This window comes from Rutilus rutilus (genome assembly GCF_951802725.1).
Source record: "Rutilus rutilus genome assembly, chromosome: 23".
In the NCBI taxonomy this organism is placed as follows: Eukaryota; Metazoa; Chordata; class Actinopteri; order Cypriniformes; family Leuciscidae; genus Rutilus; species Rutilus rutilus.
This window is the reverse complement of record NC_140233.1, coordinates 23,487,719-23,504,147: the sequence shown is the minus strand read 5'-3', so window position 1 is coordinate 23,504,147 and position 16,429 is coordinate 23,487,719. Positions and strand designations below refer to the sequence as shown.

Genomic DNA, 16,429 nt, shown 5'->3' with positions numbered 1-16,429 from the left:
GTGGAAATGAATGAGACAGTCTGTGATTGGCCAGTTGAGACACACTTATTTCTGGACTATCGGAGTAAGTGGGCGGGGTGAAAGTCCTCTCATTTGTAAACTGTGCGCTCACCAGCCCTGTATGACAAAGTCACAGCAAAAATAGAGAGTGACGGCACAACACTTTACATTATGCTTGTCACATAGGCTGTCGTTATAACAAATGATTAGTGAATGAAGAACTATATGTAATTACAAACAGCTTATCCTACTGTAAATAAGTAGATAGGCTACTGCGCTCAAGTCTTTTTTCAAGATTTACGCATTTCAATTCATTGTAAAATTCCATCAAACTGAATTGAATAAGTTACATATTATTCATATTGTGAAAAGTAAAAGTAAAAAGTTTAAAATTAAAATTTATACTAATGTTTTATTAAGCTCTATAGTTTTTTACAAATTAAAAATTCTTAACTGATAATATCAGTAATGTGAAAGGATTATTCAAGTCAATTTAATGGAATTTTACTATTAATTGGCTAAAACTTTTTTGAATAGGCTTAACGTAATAAAACAGCGTTATTATATTATATTATATTATATTATATTATATTATATTATATTATATTATATTATATTATATTATATTATATTATATTATATTATTTTTGTCACAGTTCACTCAGTTCATTCAGTTTGGCTCTGTTTTCCTGTTTGCACTATTTCCCCAGAGTTTGTTGTCATGGTGTCCTGATTTGAGTCTTCATCACTGTCAGCTTTGCACCTGTATTTAAGTTCCCTTGTTTCTGTTCATTGTTATCGAGTCTTGTCAATGTTTGGATGTGTGTTATGCTACTCTCTTACATTAGTTTACACCTACAAAGGTTTTTAATGTGCATGTGAAATTTGTATGTTTTCTGAAATTTCAAGCAGAAGTATTTCTATAAATTAAAAAAGCTTGTAACAAGATCAATCAGAAATCTTGTTCATTCATTGTCAGTTGTCTTAAAAAAAAAAAAAAAAAGATCAACCCAATACTTAAATGTTAAGTGCTTTTAATAAGGACATTGGGATCCCTCTGCCCAAGCCTTTAAACTGTGACTGGTATCAGGTGTCACCTGACGGAAAATGCTTTCAAATTTTAATCCAGTCAGAGCATGGCATGTGCTCTAGCACTTTACTGTGGTTTGGTAATGTGACAGCAGTTGATATTGGTCTGTTTAGGGAGTAAATGAGTGCCAAGTGTTCAAAGTAAAACATCATGTAGCCTAAAACATCACATAGTCTCGAGGGAATCAGTTATGTTTTATTGGAAAGAAAGAGAATGCAGAATAGCAGATTGTGAATCACAGGTTTGTTACTTCATCTTGAAATGTTCTAAGAAGGTCAATGTTCTTGTACATTTATAGTCTCTGATTGTATATGTCTTGAATTGCAATAGTGTTGTGTTCACCAATGTGTATTTTTGGGCTGTCCCCTCTGTGTAGAGCAATGACCAGACAAAGTGACTCAGCATGGCAGATTTAGATAAACACTTCTGACTTACTGACACATCAGTGACACACCAAATGATTAAACCTGCATTTCACATGCTCATTAAAATCTGTTTTGTAACCCAAAATTCCAGTGACAATAATATATTATCTTGTAAGAGAGAATAAAATAATAAGACCGGGGTTTCTTTTTCAGACAAAATTTGGTCAGCACACTGACTGATTTTCTTATTAATGCTGATACACAAAAGACCTGTTAGAACAAACAAACAGTTATACTTTTAAAAATTGTATTGAAGACACTGAGTGATCGTTGATAAGGCAGGCTGGACAAAGTAAGTGCACTAGAACTGAATAACTTAGATCCTCCTTTAGTAGCAGTTGTACTGTGTCTTGATAGCACAGCCCTCTTTACCTCTTTATCTCAATTGGCCTCAGGTAAACACATTTTCTGGCTTCAGGTAAACCCATTTTCTTCTTTTTCAGCCATTCTTTCGTTGTTGATTGCTTGTTTGCTTTGGATCATCGTCATGTTGCATCACACAGCCTCTCTAAAGCTTGAAGTAATGGACTGCCGTCTTGGCATTTACCTGTAAAATGTGTTTATACACTTTTGAATTGATTGTTCTTTCAGTGATTGTGAAGCGTCCAGACTCTGAGGTAGCAAAGCAGCTCTAAACCCTGATGCCCCTTCCGCCATGTTTCACAGGTGGGATGAGGCTTTGGTGTTGGTGTACAGTGTTCTTTTTTCTCAACTGTGCACAAAACATTTTCCCAGATGATTTGTGGGACATCAGGTGGTCTTGGCCAAACATATGAGATATGCTAGACAGCAACAGTTTCCATATGTGTTCTCCTTTCAGTGTTTTTAGCGGAACAATTAACAAAGAGTTCTGCAGTTAGTAGTCTTTAGCTGTTATCTTTTTCGTCTCTTTTAGGATTGCACATTGTGTTCTTAGAGTGATCTTTGGAGGATGACTGCTTACTTTGTCCAGTGTGCCTTGTCAATGAACACTCCATGTCTTCAGTACAATTCTGAAAAGCACTGTTCGTGGGTTATTAGTTTAGTCAGATTGTGTCAGTCTATAATTGTTACTTTGATGAAGACCAGACTACATTTTATAAGCAACCAATGTAGAAATGTAGATATTTGTAAAGGGTTCACAAACACAGATTATTGCCTGTGTAGTTTAAAGATGGATCATAAGTAGCTCATCCTTGTTGGGGAAAAAAAACACTTCCCAACAATTGCTGGTCTCAGCTGGTTTCAGATGGTCTTCCAGCTTGATGAGATTGAAATCCACAATTTGTCTTCTTATGCCTAGTCTGACCTAATGTTCCAGCAGAAATGTAAAAGAAGAGCCCGAGTCAACATAGCTGCCAGCATGATTTCTTGGCTTGAATTTAATGACAATTTATGACACTATACAAGCATATAAATAAATATCAGTGTAGTGAAGTGTGCAGTGGCATCCAGGAAGTCTCATATTTCTTTTGAACCTTAAACACATGATGAATGTGATACCTCACTTTCTAACAATTCTAGTGTTATTTTTCAGAAGATCCTAAAAGAACATCTAAAAGAAAGTTACATTTAATATTTTTCAGTATCATACAAATATATAGCACAATACACAAATGAGGTGTTTAGAAAGTTGTTACTAGAGTTAGAGATCTCTATTTGCCGTTGGACAACCCTGACTGTAAAACAGTTCATGTAATGTTACTGTTAATTTTATCCAAAAAATTAATTAGTTAATTTAAAACTAAAAGTTAATTTAGTTTTTATTCTTGAATGTGCAGCAATGATATTAACACTAATACTAACAGATATGTTGCACCCCTTCAATTGAAAAAAAAACTCAAGAGAAAATCCCTGTGTTGCTGTGTAAGGGATTATCTGGGGTTGTTTCCGTTTTGGGTGTAGGGTTTGTCACGTGTTTTAGCTCTGTGTCCTCCTGGCCTGTATTTAACTCCACTTTTAGACATACACTTGCAAACTTCTCTAAGCACTTCCCCTTGGGGAAATCCCTACCACCAGAGGGACAGAGTCTACTCAACATGTACACTTCAGGTAGAACCATAGACCACAATGCAACATGATTGTGACATCACAACTGGTGGCATTTTATTTACCCCCACCCCACAAAACTATAGTGTATGATACTGGAGTTATTTTGACATTAAGTTACCTTAAGCTGACTGTTATAGTTTGTTGTATTGTTATCATTTTCGTTTTTGTAATTTTTGTAATTTTCTCCAACATCCCAAGCATACACAGGCCTATAGAATGGTGCGTAAAATCAATTCATAAGGAAAAAAAACTGTAAATAATAAATCAGCTCCATTGCGGATTCCATGTGATCAAGGGTTAAGGGCGTTTTATTTAACGTAAGCAATGACGTACTTCCGAGTGAACGAGACAGAAGAAAGGGAATAAAAGGGGGAAGGGCATGAAGCACAGCACTGGTTTTCAGTTTGTTTCCATTGTTTTTCATTGTTTGATTAATTTATGCACCTGTTAATCATTTAGTTGATTAGTTTGTCTGGTCATATAAGCCCCGTGTTTCTGTTCCAGTTAATTTGTGTTCAGATTTTGTTCAAGTATTTTGTTTTGAATTTCTGTTATTAAACGTTAAACTGCTGCAATTAGATCCTCCACTCCTTGTTATTTGCAACCAATGCTGACAGTTACAATTCTGCTTTGAAAATATGTGTACTATGAAAAGCGCTACACAAATAAATGTATTATTATTTGATGATTATTTAGGATTATTCTCATGCATGATCATATAAACATATATGGTCTGTCTAAATACTCTGATTGTCTTGTGTATTAAAATTATGGTAACACTTTAGTATACGGTCCAATTCTCACTATTAACTAGTTACTTTTTAGCATGCATATTACTTGGATATTGGCTGTTTATTACTTATAAAGCACATATTATTCCATGATCATATTCTACATCCCTTAATCTTACCCCAAACCTAAACTTATCAACTACCTTACTAACTATTAACAAGCCGTAATTAGGAGTTTACTGAGGCAAAAGTTGTAGTTAATTGTTAGTTAATAGTGAGAATTAGACCCTTAACTAAAGTGTGACCAAAATTATATATATACCCAGCCAACATTTATATGTGGGGCCCATATGGGTATGAAATGGGCTGAAAAATGGGCCCCATGTAGGTCCCATTGTCTGCGGGTTACATAATGGCCCCATGTTAATTGCCCAGAAGAATTTCATGTAGGATTGCACTTGGTAGGTGGGACCTAAGTGGGCAACATGCACAAGACCCATCTCGGTCCCAGCTTTAATACATACATACACACACACACACACACACACACACACACATACTGTTACCAACAGAAGGAGACAACACAGGTAATTCAACAAGCTGGAAAATTGATTTGCAGGTTTGGAGCGATGAAGAAGCAAGCTTGGATTAATGGTCAATATCAGACAGTCAGAGAGATTGCAGACACTTAGCTGGACGTTGATTGTGCTTTCCTGTTTTGCAGAGAGAGATGAGAGCATGAAGCACTGGGTGAAGGAGACAGGTGACGGATGGCAGAAGAAGGCTGACTGAAGACGGGCAAAACGGGTCAGTGGGTATCAGCTTGGTAGCCAGGTGAGTTGAAGCGTAAGTAGCAACAACTACTCCAGACTGACAGTGTGGAGAGTGATGGTTTAAAGGAACACTCCACCGTTTTTTGAAATAGGGCTTATTCACCTTCTTTCCTACATTTAGATAGGTGGGCAAATGCATTTTTGTCTCAGTGCATGCATTGTTTTAGTTTGACAGGGTCGGCGCTAGCTTAGCTTAGCATAATGAATGGAATCCTTTGTTGCCAGCTAGCATGTCATGAGTAAAAGTGATATAAAAAAAAAAAAAAAAACACCTAATTACTTCTTGTGGCCTGCGTATTCACAACAAGTACAAATAGCGATGCAGATTAACACTAGGTGATTTCCTATGCAGATATTAACTTGGGACTATATTAGGGGGAAGCACAGGCAAAGCACTGCTACTTGGGCGCAGAGATATCACGCCCAAGTAGCAGTGCTTCGCCTGTGCTTCCCCCTAATATAGTCCTTAATATATAAGTCAATATCTGCCTAGGAAATCGCCTAGTGTTAATCTGCATCGCTATTTGTACTTGTTGTGAATACGCAGGCCACAAAAAGTAATTAGGTGTTTTTTTTGTTTTTTTTTATATCACTTTTACTCAGGACATGCTAGCTGGCAACAAAGGATTCCATTCATTATGCTAAGCTAAGCTAGCGCCGACCCTGTCAAACTAAAACAATGCATGCACTGAGACAAAAATGCATTTGCCCACCCATCTAAATGTAGGAAAGAAAGTGAATAAGCCCTATTTCAAAAAACGGTGGAGTGTTCCTTTAAGAAGGGTGAGGTAATGAGCTGGTGCAGGTGCATTGCGTTAGAATTCGGGTGATTGGGATCGGATTAGTCTCGCATAGCCAGACTTTCAGACTGACGGCAGAAGGTCTGGACTCTATCGCAGCATTTCTTGGCCAAGGACCGCCCAAGAGGACATTTGACTGACATGTAACGCAACCAATCACAGTTTGTTTTGTGCCGTGTCATATTTAGGGGCGTGACAATATAATGTCGATGTCCCTACAATAACAGAGCGGCGTGCATCTAATAAATTATTCATTCAAGAACCTTGTGCAAGTTTACTGCATCAATGGAGCCGCGAACTTCACATTCTTTTGAAAATACAGCGTTTAGGTGATCGCGGTAAGCGCTCATTGTCACAGTTGTAAACACAATGGCTTTCTTCTTCCACAAGGGGTTTTGGCGTCATGACATTTGTTTCCAGGTGGACAGATAAAGAACGCGACACTCACGTCTCCCGGACATCCGTTAGATTTCAACCAATCAGATCACGGCTTCGAAACTCCTGAAGTGTTTCCAGAAAAGTGTGCCATATGCATCAGACGTTCAGCCAACGGTCTGTGGGCATGACGCCTGAGGCTGAGACTAGGATCGGATGGGTGGAGCTGGGTGATCAGGGCTGGGTTCAGCCCCGACAAAAAGTTGCAAAACGTTTTTTAAACGGAAACGATGGTGCGTTGAACACCCTGTTCTGATGACGCAAGAGTTGCAACTATGGCAGCTGAGAAGGCCATTCTTTGTGTTTTTTTGTTTTTTTAAATGTCAGAGCCTGATGAAATCGGTATAAATACGTGTTTAATGCTGCAAAATACGCTTGATGTTACAGTCACTGCCCTTGCTGTCCAGAATAAAAAAGAACATCCCAGTCGAGTGAGGGGATTTGTGGAAACTGTGGTTCCTAATTATTGTGATCCAAAATTTGTCTCGCATTTCAGGATGAAAAGACAAACATTTCAGGAGAAGGATAATCCACTTCTTACCTGCAAGACTGTGTTATGATCTATGTGACCTGATTATTTTTATTGGATTAGGCTTATCATTATTGCTGATCACTCTTGATATGCTATATTTTTACTATAAAACTCTTACGACAAACATCTAATATCTTCAATTGTTGTGTATACCGAGCTGCCGTGGACACATTTGTAAATTACTTTATTTGGACCCATTGCGCGAGCTGTCTCTTTAATACCGCGTGGTTTATATACATGTTGCTGCTGATTGGGCTGACATTTTTGACACACCCACCAAACAAGAGAAAACGTATCTCAAACTCCGTTGCACACCGTTTCCAGGAAACATCGTTCAACCCAGAAACTGTAGCAAAACCTTGTGCGGTTTGAGCTTGAACGTGCCCCAGGTGTTGAGGGTGTGATGGCTGGTGGGGAGGATTCCTGTGAACTTAAAAACTTAGACAGAACTTTCCCAGAACTTAGAAATCATAAAATATGAACATTTACATAAAAAAAATATCCAAACACAGAGCAAAATACAAATGATTGAAATTACAAACCATTTTTATTGTGTGAAAATGATTTATATAATCTTTTACACAGATTACTATACTGTCCCTTGTTGAGGCATAATACCACAATCAACAATTTTGTGCAACAAGTGCAAAAATATGATTACATTTAGGATACAAAATGAAAGCAGCCTTAACAGTTGATCTTTTTTTTCTTGAAGTTTGTGATGTTTCAGGGAAAAAAATCAGATGTTATATAAACATTTTATATTATTTATATAAAAATCACAGGAGAATTGGACATTGATAGTGTACAAATGAAATGTGTAATTATGAAGAGTGTGTTTAAAGAGAGTTTATTTTTTTAAAGTGTCCACAGCACAACAAGTGGCCATATTTGTAGAAACACATAAATATTTTGGAAGGATGGAACATTATTTGTTTGTCTTCATCAAATGTATGGATAAAGTGGAATTCAGTTCATTGTTAATTTAACACCACATTAATCACCATTAAACCTGATGGTTCATCTACTGTATATTACTATTCAAAGTCTACAAATATTCTAGAAATTTTACATATTTAAATACAACTGTTTTGGTACCACTATGACAACTGAATACTACTAATACTACTATTAATAATGATAATAATAATAAAAATAATAATAATTATATTTGTTGCTAGGCTTTGATAATCTCAGCTGACTTTTGGCTGACTCACCCAAGAACATCTCGGCTACTATTGTAGCCTTCTTTCCCTGAGGGAGGGAACAAGACGTACTAGGGGGTCGCACTTGTGAGTCCCAAACACCTCTGATACTTTGCAAAAAGGCCAATGAGATTTGGTGAGGGGAATTTGCATGCCACTCCCCTGGACATACGGATATAAAAGGGAGACGGCATGCATCACTCATTCAGGTTTATGCTGAGGAGCCGAGACAGTGTCCCATTTCATTGGGCAGTTTAGAGTTGAGGCAAGAAGGACTCCACATCTCGTTCCCTCCATCAGTGAACAAAGGATACAATAGTAACCGAGATATTCCCTATCTGTCAGTCACTTCGACGTGGTGCAGATGACTGACACTATGGGTCCCCCGGGGAAATCGCTACAACACCTAAACCGTGTTTGCGCGGATCGCGGTTATTAATCCTGTGTTTATGACATTAAGAAAATGAAAATTTGTTTTAAATAAATGTTTATTTAAAAGCAGCATTCCTAGAGATGCTCATCAGCTCTCTAGCGTCGCCGAGTCCACTGTTGAAGGTCTTACATCCCGTGTAACATGAATAATTGTAATTTGACCATCGGGTGTGGGTCGGGTGTGGATATCTAAATCAGAGATAATTACTGGTGCGGGTGGGTGGCGGGTGGATGATTTGTTTTTGGCTGCGGATTTGGGTGACGTTGGAGCTGATCCGCGCATCTCTACCGTGTTACGAGGTTTTGGTGGTGCGGATGCAGGTGACAAGTGTACTTGCAACATTATAACCTACCCAACACCTCACGCAAGCTGTGTAGTCCTTCGTAACACGGGGACTCTCACAGCTGTGCACAGCAACCACACACCCCACCAGTGGAACATCCCGTATACACCCTGAACCCAGAAACCAATCATCCAACCGTGGCAGTCCAGAAAAGCATGGCTGCCAACTCTGCATCAGACTCAGACTGAGCTACTGCACCCGAGGGTGGAAGTCCAGCCGAGTCCTATCGATAGTTGTTCCTCATCCAGACCCCCGAATGAGAAATCAGGTGTGCCATGTGACACACCGTCAAAGTTATCCAGGAGCAACAACGGTTGCAATGCTGCAGCCTGGACAAGCAACTGAGGAGACTCTCTCTCTAACCAGAAAAGAGAGTCACGATGGCAACGCTGCCATGGTCATGTTCTCGCAATGAGGAGAGTGTTTTCTCAGCGTGTTTTCACAAAGACACGCGACACAAAGATTGTGGCTGTCCGAAGACGAGAGATATCGACCGCAACCAGAAACACACAAGCGGAAAGGCATCTTTAAAAAACACTCTACATCTGTGCTTGCTCTTTTAGAGAAAACTGATCTTTCAGGCTTGCTGAAGCGCAAAGGGGAACTCTGTACTTTTGGACCATGAGAAAGACCACTGCAATATGCCGTCACACCAGCAATTCACTTCCTTTCCATAGGATAGATGGATTGAGCTTGTGTATAGATGGCACTCACTCGGCTCCCCAGCACAAACCTGAATGAGTGATACACGCCGTCTCACTTTTATATCCGTATGTCCAGGGGAGTGGCAAACAAATTCCATTTGCCAATACTCATTGGCCTTTTCTCAAAGTATCAGAGGTGTTTGGCACTCACAGGTGCGACCCCCAGTGTCAGTCACTGACACCACATCAAAGTGTTCAAATAAATGTTATATAAATTATATTGTATCTTTATATAACAAAGGGTTTAAACAATCAAGGTCATTGATAGGAAAAGTAAATAATATGTGAACTTTCTTGATAATAAGGCTTTGATAAAGAGTTCCAAACAGGCCAGGTCAGATTTGACAAAGTTGTATAACCTGCAAAATAATGTCATTCTGTTTCAACATGATGAAAAGAGATTTCAGATGACTTAAGAAAAGATTTGTTAAGGTTTAATTGACTGGAACGAGTCACAGTTATGACCCTTTATGAATGGCCATCCGTAGAACACTATAGAACACTACTGAATTTGGTGCATGTGTCAGTGATCCAAAGAATGTAATGAAGGTACATTTTCAGTAGGTGTTTGAGGAAACAACCCAACCTCAGTTTCATTTAAATCCTGTAGCCTGACATATCTTCACTAAAGTGGTTTCTGTAAGCTGTTGAACTATTTACTAAATATGAGGTTACATTTACTTTTTACATCAGTGAACTTGGGAGTTTATGAACTAAATGCATGCCACAGTTAAATGATGTGCGTTGTTTGTTGACTAATGATGTTCAGTTCACAATTAAGGGGGAATTGTGTTGTAATAACACATTCTTCTTATCAATGTACAAATCTAAATACAGTAAGTTATGATACTATATAGTGTTGCCTCATGCAGTGACATGCTTAAAAATATAAAAAGAACAGACTGTAGCAGTTATTGCAAATCAATTGCATTGTGTAAAATTTCATAAAATAATATATAAGGTATAAAATAACTATTTTTATAATTAAGTATTATTTAAAACTTATTATAACAGTATAATTAAGTATTTTTAAAAGTAATTATTTTACTTTGTTCATACATTTTTCACAAACTTTAAATTTTATTTCCAATTTGGACCTCCTTAAAAGTGCTTGTTATGGCCTGTTACAATTAATATATTTCTTGCACTTCATCTTGTATTAGGAAGAATTCATCAATGTAGTTTTATCATGATATTGAATATATTTAAGCCTACAACACAACACAATCAGTAGCTATGGTGAATAAATAAAAAACATCATTAAAACTTACTTGCTAAACTAATATAAAGCACATGTGAAATATTATAGGAAAAATTGTAATAGAGAATATAACAGAGGTAAGCGGTCACTGCTTTTGAATTCTATCAAGAGCAGTCATGTGCGATTCAGAACAGGCTGAAAAAAAGTGGGAACTTTTTGTCTTGGTTATTATTGCGAAAAGACAAAAGGACACAGAAAAAAACAGAGCTCCAGATGTTATTGTAGAAGCTGTGATGAGTGCTGATCATATTGATGTTTGTGGTTGTCATCAGGGGAGAACATATGTAGGTAAGAAAAAAGTAATTGGCATGTTAATAATCTGGCACACAATAAATCACATTTCTCATTGAACAGTCTGACTATTATTTTAAAGTATTTCCTGTTTTCAAAGCAAGAATATTTGCTATAATAAACAAAATAAATAAATATATAACAAAATGAAAAGTCTAATTTACTCAAGTCATTAGAAAGCATAAAGTTTGTTTTTACAAAACATAGCATAAAAAAACACCATTAAGACCAACATATAAATAACAATATATCTATGTTTAATGTTACCTTTTGTTCTTTATACGATATAGTTCAGACCGCCAGCAACAAATCAGTGGTTTATATGAGCATCATTCCTAGAAAGGAAAAGAGAAACTGGGTGATTATGACATGATATCTTGGAAAGAAATGACATGGACATTGAGAACAAAAGTAGTGGCTGAATGAATAGTGCACTATTTTTAATATTGAATATGGACTATATTGTAATATTATATCATACACATGTATTTATTTATTTGTTTATTTTTATAATACAGATTGAGTGATCATTAGTCTCCAGCTAAGCTCAAACACACGTTCACCTATAGCTATGTGTATCTCACTGTGTAGAAAATACACTCACCTAAAGGATTATTAGGAACACCATACTAATACTGTGTTTGACCCCCTTTCGCCTTCAGAACTGCCTTAATTCTACGTGGCATTGATTCAACAAGGTGCTGAAAGCATTCTTTAGAAATGTTGGCCCATATTGATAGGATAGCATCTTGCAGTTGATGGAGATTTGTGGGATGCACATCCAGGGCACGAAGCTCCCGTTCCACCACATCCCAAAGATGCTCTATTGGGTTGAGATCTGGTGACTGTGGGGGCCATTTTAGTACAGTGAACTCATTGTCATGTTCAAGAAACCTTTGTGACATGGTGCATTATCCTGCTGGAAGTAGCCATCAGAGGATGGGTACATGGTGGTCATAAAGGGATGGATATGGTCAGAAACAATGCTCAGGTAGGCCGTGGCATTTAAACGATGCCCAATTGGCACTAAGGGGCCTAAAGTGTGCCAAGAAAACATCCCCCACACCATTACACCACCACCACCAGCCTGCACAGTGGTAACAAGGCATGATGGATCCATGTTCTCATTCTGTTTACGCCAAATTCTGACTCTACCATCTGAATGTCTCAACAGAAATCGAGACTCATCAGACCAGGCAACATTTTTCCAGTCTTCAACTGTCCAATTTTGGTGAGCTCGTGCAAATTGTAGCCTCTTTTTCCTATTTGTAGTGGAGATGAGTGGTACCCGTTGGGGTCTTCTGCTGTTGTAGCCCATCCGCCTCAAGGTTGTGCGTGTTGTGGCTTCACAAATGCTTTGCTGCATACCTCGGTTGTAACGAGTGGTTATTTCAGTCAAAGTTGCTCTTCTATCAGCTTGAATCAGTCGGCCCATTCTCCTTTGACCTTTAGCATCAACAAGGCATTTTCGCCCACAGGACTGCCACATACTGGATGTTTTTCCCTTTTCACACCATTCTTTGTAAACTCTAGAAATGGTTGTGCGTGAAAATCCCAGTAACTGAGCAGATTGTGAAATACTCAGACCGGCCCGTCTGGCACCAACAACCATGCCACGCTCAAAATTGCTTAAATTACCTTTCTTTCCCATTCTGGCATTCAGTTTGGAGTTCAGGAGATTGTCTTGACCAGGACCACACCCCTAAATGCATTGAAGCAACTGCCATGCAATTGGTTGATTAGATAATTGCATTAATGAGAAATTGAACAGGTGTTCCTAATAATCCTTTAGGTGAGTGTATATCTGGGATTCAATATTTATGATATTGCACTATTTCTAGGTCAGTAATCAAATTTTCTTGCACTGAAAAACTCAGTCCCAGTTTATATTATCTGTCTTTAACTACTATGTACTTACATTAAAAACTGTAGTACTCTGCCCTGCATGCCATGGCCCTCCTGCAAGTATACCAGGCCAAGGCACTCAAAGAGCTGCATGAGGGTAGTTCTGACCCTGTCAAGTTTGGACTCAACCTGACATCCGCCTCATGCAGGAACGGCCTCAGTCTGTGCTGAACTGCCTAAACCCACTCAAGGGCAGGACGGCCACTGAAACTATTTCAGAGGCTCCTGGGGAATATGGCATCCTCAGTAACGCCGCTCGGATTGCTTCATATGAGACCACTTCAGCACTGGCTTCACGGCCGAGATCCGAGATGGGCAGACCTTCAGCCCTTAGTCAGACCCTTCATTTCTTCGGGCAGGAGTTCCCCTAGAATTGTCTCTGTTGTTGTCTCAACAGATACCTCCACCACCAGCTGCTGAGCCACATACAACGGGCATGCAGCCTCGGGCGTTTGGACAGGACCCCGACTGCATTGGCACATCAACTGCCTTAAGTTGCTAACAGTACGGCTTGCTCTGGGTCGCTTCAAAGCAAGAACGTACTGGTCTGTACAGACAGCACTGCGACCGCTACGTACATCAATCACAAAGGAGGTCTACACTCCCGTCGCAACTCACCCACCATCTCTTTCTTTGGAGTCAGAAACATCTGAGGTCAGTTTCATGCCGTTCATATTCCAGGCATGCTCAGTCGTGCAGCTGACGAGTTCTCAACAGCCTATACTTCCGGGAGAATGGAGACTCTATCCCCAGGCAGTTCAGCTAATCTGGAGACAATTTGGAGCCACACAGGTACACCTGTTTGCCACTCCGGACTCGTCCCACTGCCAGTTGTTTTTCTCTCTGACCAAGGGGATCTTAGGCATGGATTTGCTGCCCCACGCAAGTATACATTTCCCCCAGTGAGCCTACTTGCACAGGCATTGTCTTACTAGTTGCACCCTATTGGTAGCCTGGAAATCCAGACCTAAATCTAAAAGATTAATGGTCTGGCGTCGACTAATGAAAATCGCCCAGCTCGAGGGGCGGCACCAAGCATGCATTTGAAAATCTCACTGCACGCAATTGGATAACACTACGACCAATCACAACAATAAGCCCCATACGCATAGCTACCAGCGGAGCTAACTGGTAGGTTATACTCTTACTGTATCCGGTCGGCAAAACAGCAAAAACGCCCTTCTTGCAAAGGAACGATTCAAGCGGCATCTTCTGTTCCTGTTTTAGATAAAAAGTCTAACTTGTTCATTGTAGTGGCCAAAGCCGTTTCAAACAACTGGTATTCATCCATAGCCATCTTGCAAAGTTTACTAATGACTTTCGACGTCACAGCACTGTCGTCATCTCGCCTCTGGCCCGCCTATATCAGATAACCCGATGTGATTGGTGCTGCTCAGATCGAGGGGCATATTTAATGAGCATCATTATTTGACACCAGAGTAACTCGCTGAGCAAATTCAACTTGTGCTCTCGCGAGAACTCTGGATTACCAGGGTACCCTACTGGCCCAACCGGACCTGATTTTCAGAACTCAAGCTCCTCACGACCCTTTGGCTCTCGCATCCAGACCTCTGTAACCTCCACGTGTGGTCTCTGGATAGGACTTAGATGATAGACACCATCACTTCAGCGAGAGCGCCTTCTACGAGGCACGCATATGCCTTGAAGAGTCTCTGCCGATACTGACTCCTCCCTAACTAGGCCGGAGCTACTCCAAAGACCTTCAATATATAGTACTGCCCTGTTGGCCAGTCCATATATATGTAAATTCCCACATGATATGTGGTCTCCGTAGCATCCCTTTCTATAGGTACGCTTTCCCAGTGTTATCCAATAGTCTCAGCACAAACCTGAATGCGAGTTGCATGTACTCTTCCTTATATAAGGAAGATATAGCTTCGCAGAGCGGAGTTTGGGATGCAAATGTGCATTGGCTCATTTAGTTTTGCTAACATCAGGTGTAAATTTTCTAGTAGTATGCAGGATTCTGTGTTAATGTGATTCTTCACGACATAATGCCTTATGGAAGAACTTATTAATACAGATGTAGTCATGCTGCTTGTACAATAGATGTATAACTCAAACATTGTACAGTTATCTCTATAAGCTTGTGACAATATACGTTTGATGTGGAATGTAGCTACAAGCTCTTACCATGTCAAATGCCGCAATTTGTAACGTCCATATTACTGATTGTATGGTTTGAAATGTAACTCATAAACAGGTGCACGCTCGTGGTTGTGTTTGCCTGGGTATGAAAATGATATACTTGAATTTTGCATATTTTATGGTAACCTTATCAATGTAATATAAATTGTTAAATGCAGTGTTATTAGTTGAGAATACAATTGGGAATACAAATGTGAAATCCATGAGTACTGAGAGTATTGAAGGCGCACATAAGCTTCCTTGCTTCAGCCTACTCCTTTTGAGCTTCCATTACTGTGTAAGTTTATGACTTCTGTAACAAACATGATTGTGAACAGCTCAAATAAACTAAACTAAACATAGTTAAACTCAAAGATGATTGGACTCTCAATTGAGATCCAAATTCGTCAGTTTAGTTCTGACATAACGTCTACGTTCCCTCCTTCAGGGAACAGGGGTTACAATAGTAACCCAGACGTTAATACTATATTAAGAACATGTAACATATGCAACAAGGACACGTTAAAATACATTTTTTAAATATAAAAACATGTATGTACACAGTAAGTGCATTATATCAAATGATTAGCTTAAATGTTAGTACATACAGTAGTTAAAGATACCTAATATAAAGTGGGACCCAAGATGCTATTTGGTACGTTCTCAAATCATGCTGGACCATCAGGTTTTGTCCATGCCAGCACGAGTGCTACTGTCATTAAAGCAAAAAAGGGACATACTAAATATGGAAGCCAAAGGGCAAAGGTGTCCTTGACCTTAATGTTTAATCATGTGGTGCGCAGAGTTTGATAACATGTGAAATGGATTTCAAAATAGCAGAGGAAACAGGTGAAGTCATCAACCTATTGGTGAGTGATGATTAGGAATGATCTAACTTAATTTACTGTCATTTGGTGGAGCACACAATCATGTCTAAATGAACATCCCCTGGAAGGTCTGTTTTCTTTGCACCTGTCACATCCCGTTTCATTGAAATCATCACTTGCTGATACATTGCTAATGATTTCACTCACTCTCTGACACACAACCTCCAAACTATCTGACCTGCCCTATGTCTGTAAAGTAGAAGAATGAGGCTGTCATTAATTTGGATAGCTGGCCCTCTTTTAGTACAAAAGTATTGAACAAAATTAATTAATAATTCATTAATAAAGAATTTGTGAGTCAAAAATTGTCACAATCCTAAATCACAATCCCTGTCACCTTCAGCACTACATCTCCCAGAATCCTTCCTGGTCCAC

General features: G+C 39.1%; 1 protein-coding gene across 2 annotated transcripts in view; it reads right to left on the bottom strand.

The window, feature by feature from the left end:
- Positions 1–7,439: 7,439 nt before the first annotated feature.
- ccdc136a (coiled-coil domain containing 136a) overlaps positions 7,440–16,429 on the bottom strand; it is a 41,527-nt gene continuing 32,537 nt past the window's right edge. For both annotated transcript variants that reach the window (XM_084397059.1, XM_084397060.1), the window contains 2 exons: positions 11,382–11,449; positions 7,440–11,063 (listed from right to left, as the gene is read on the bottom strand). Coding sequence is in view for 1 of the 2 variants with exons in the window: in XM_084397060.1 (XP_084253186.1) it covers positions 11,444–11,449 (6 nt within the window). In the remaining variant the exon portion in view is untranslated. The remainder of the gene's footprint in view (positions 11,064–11,381; positions 11,450–16,429) is intronic.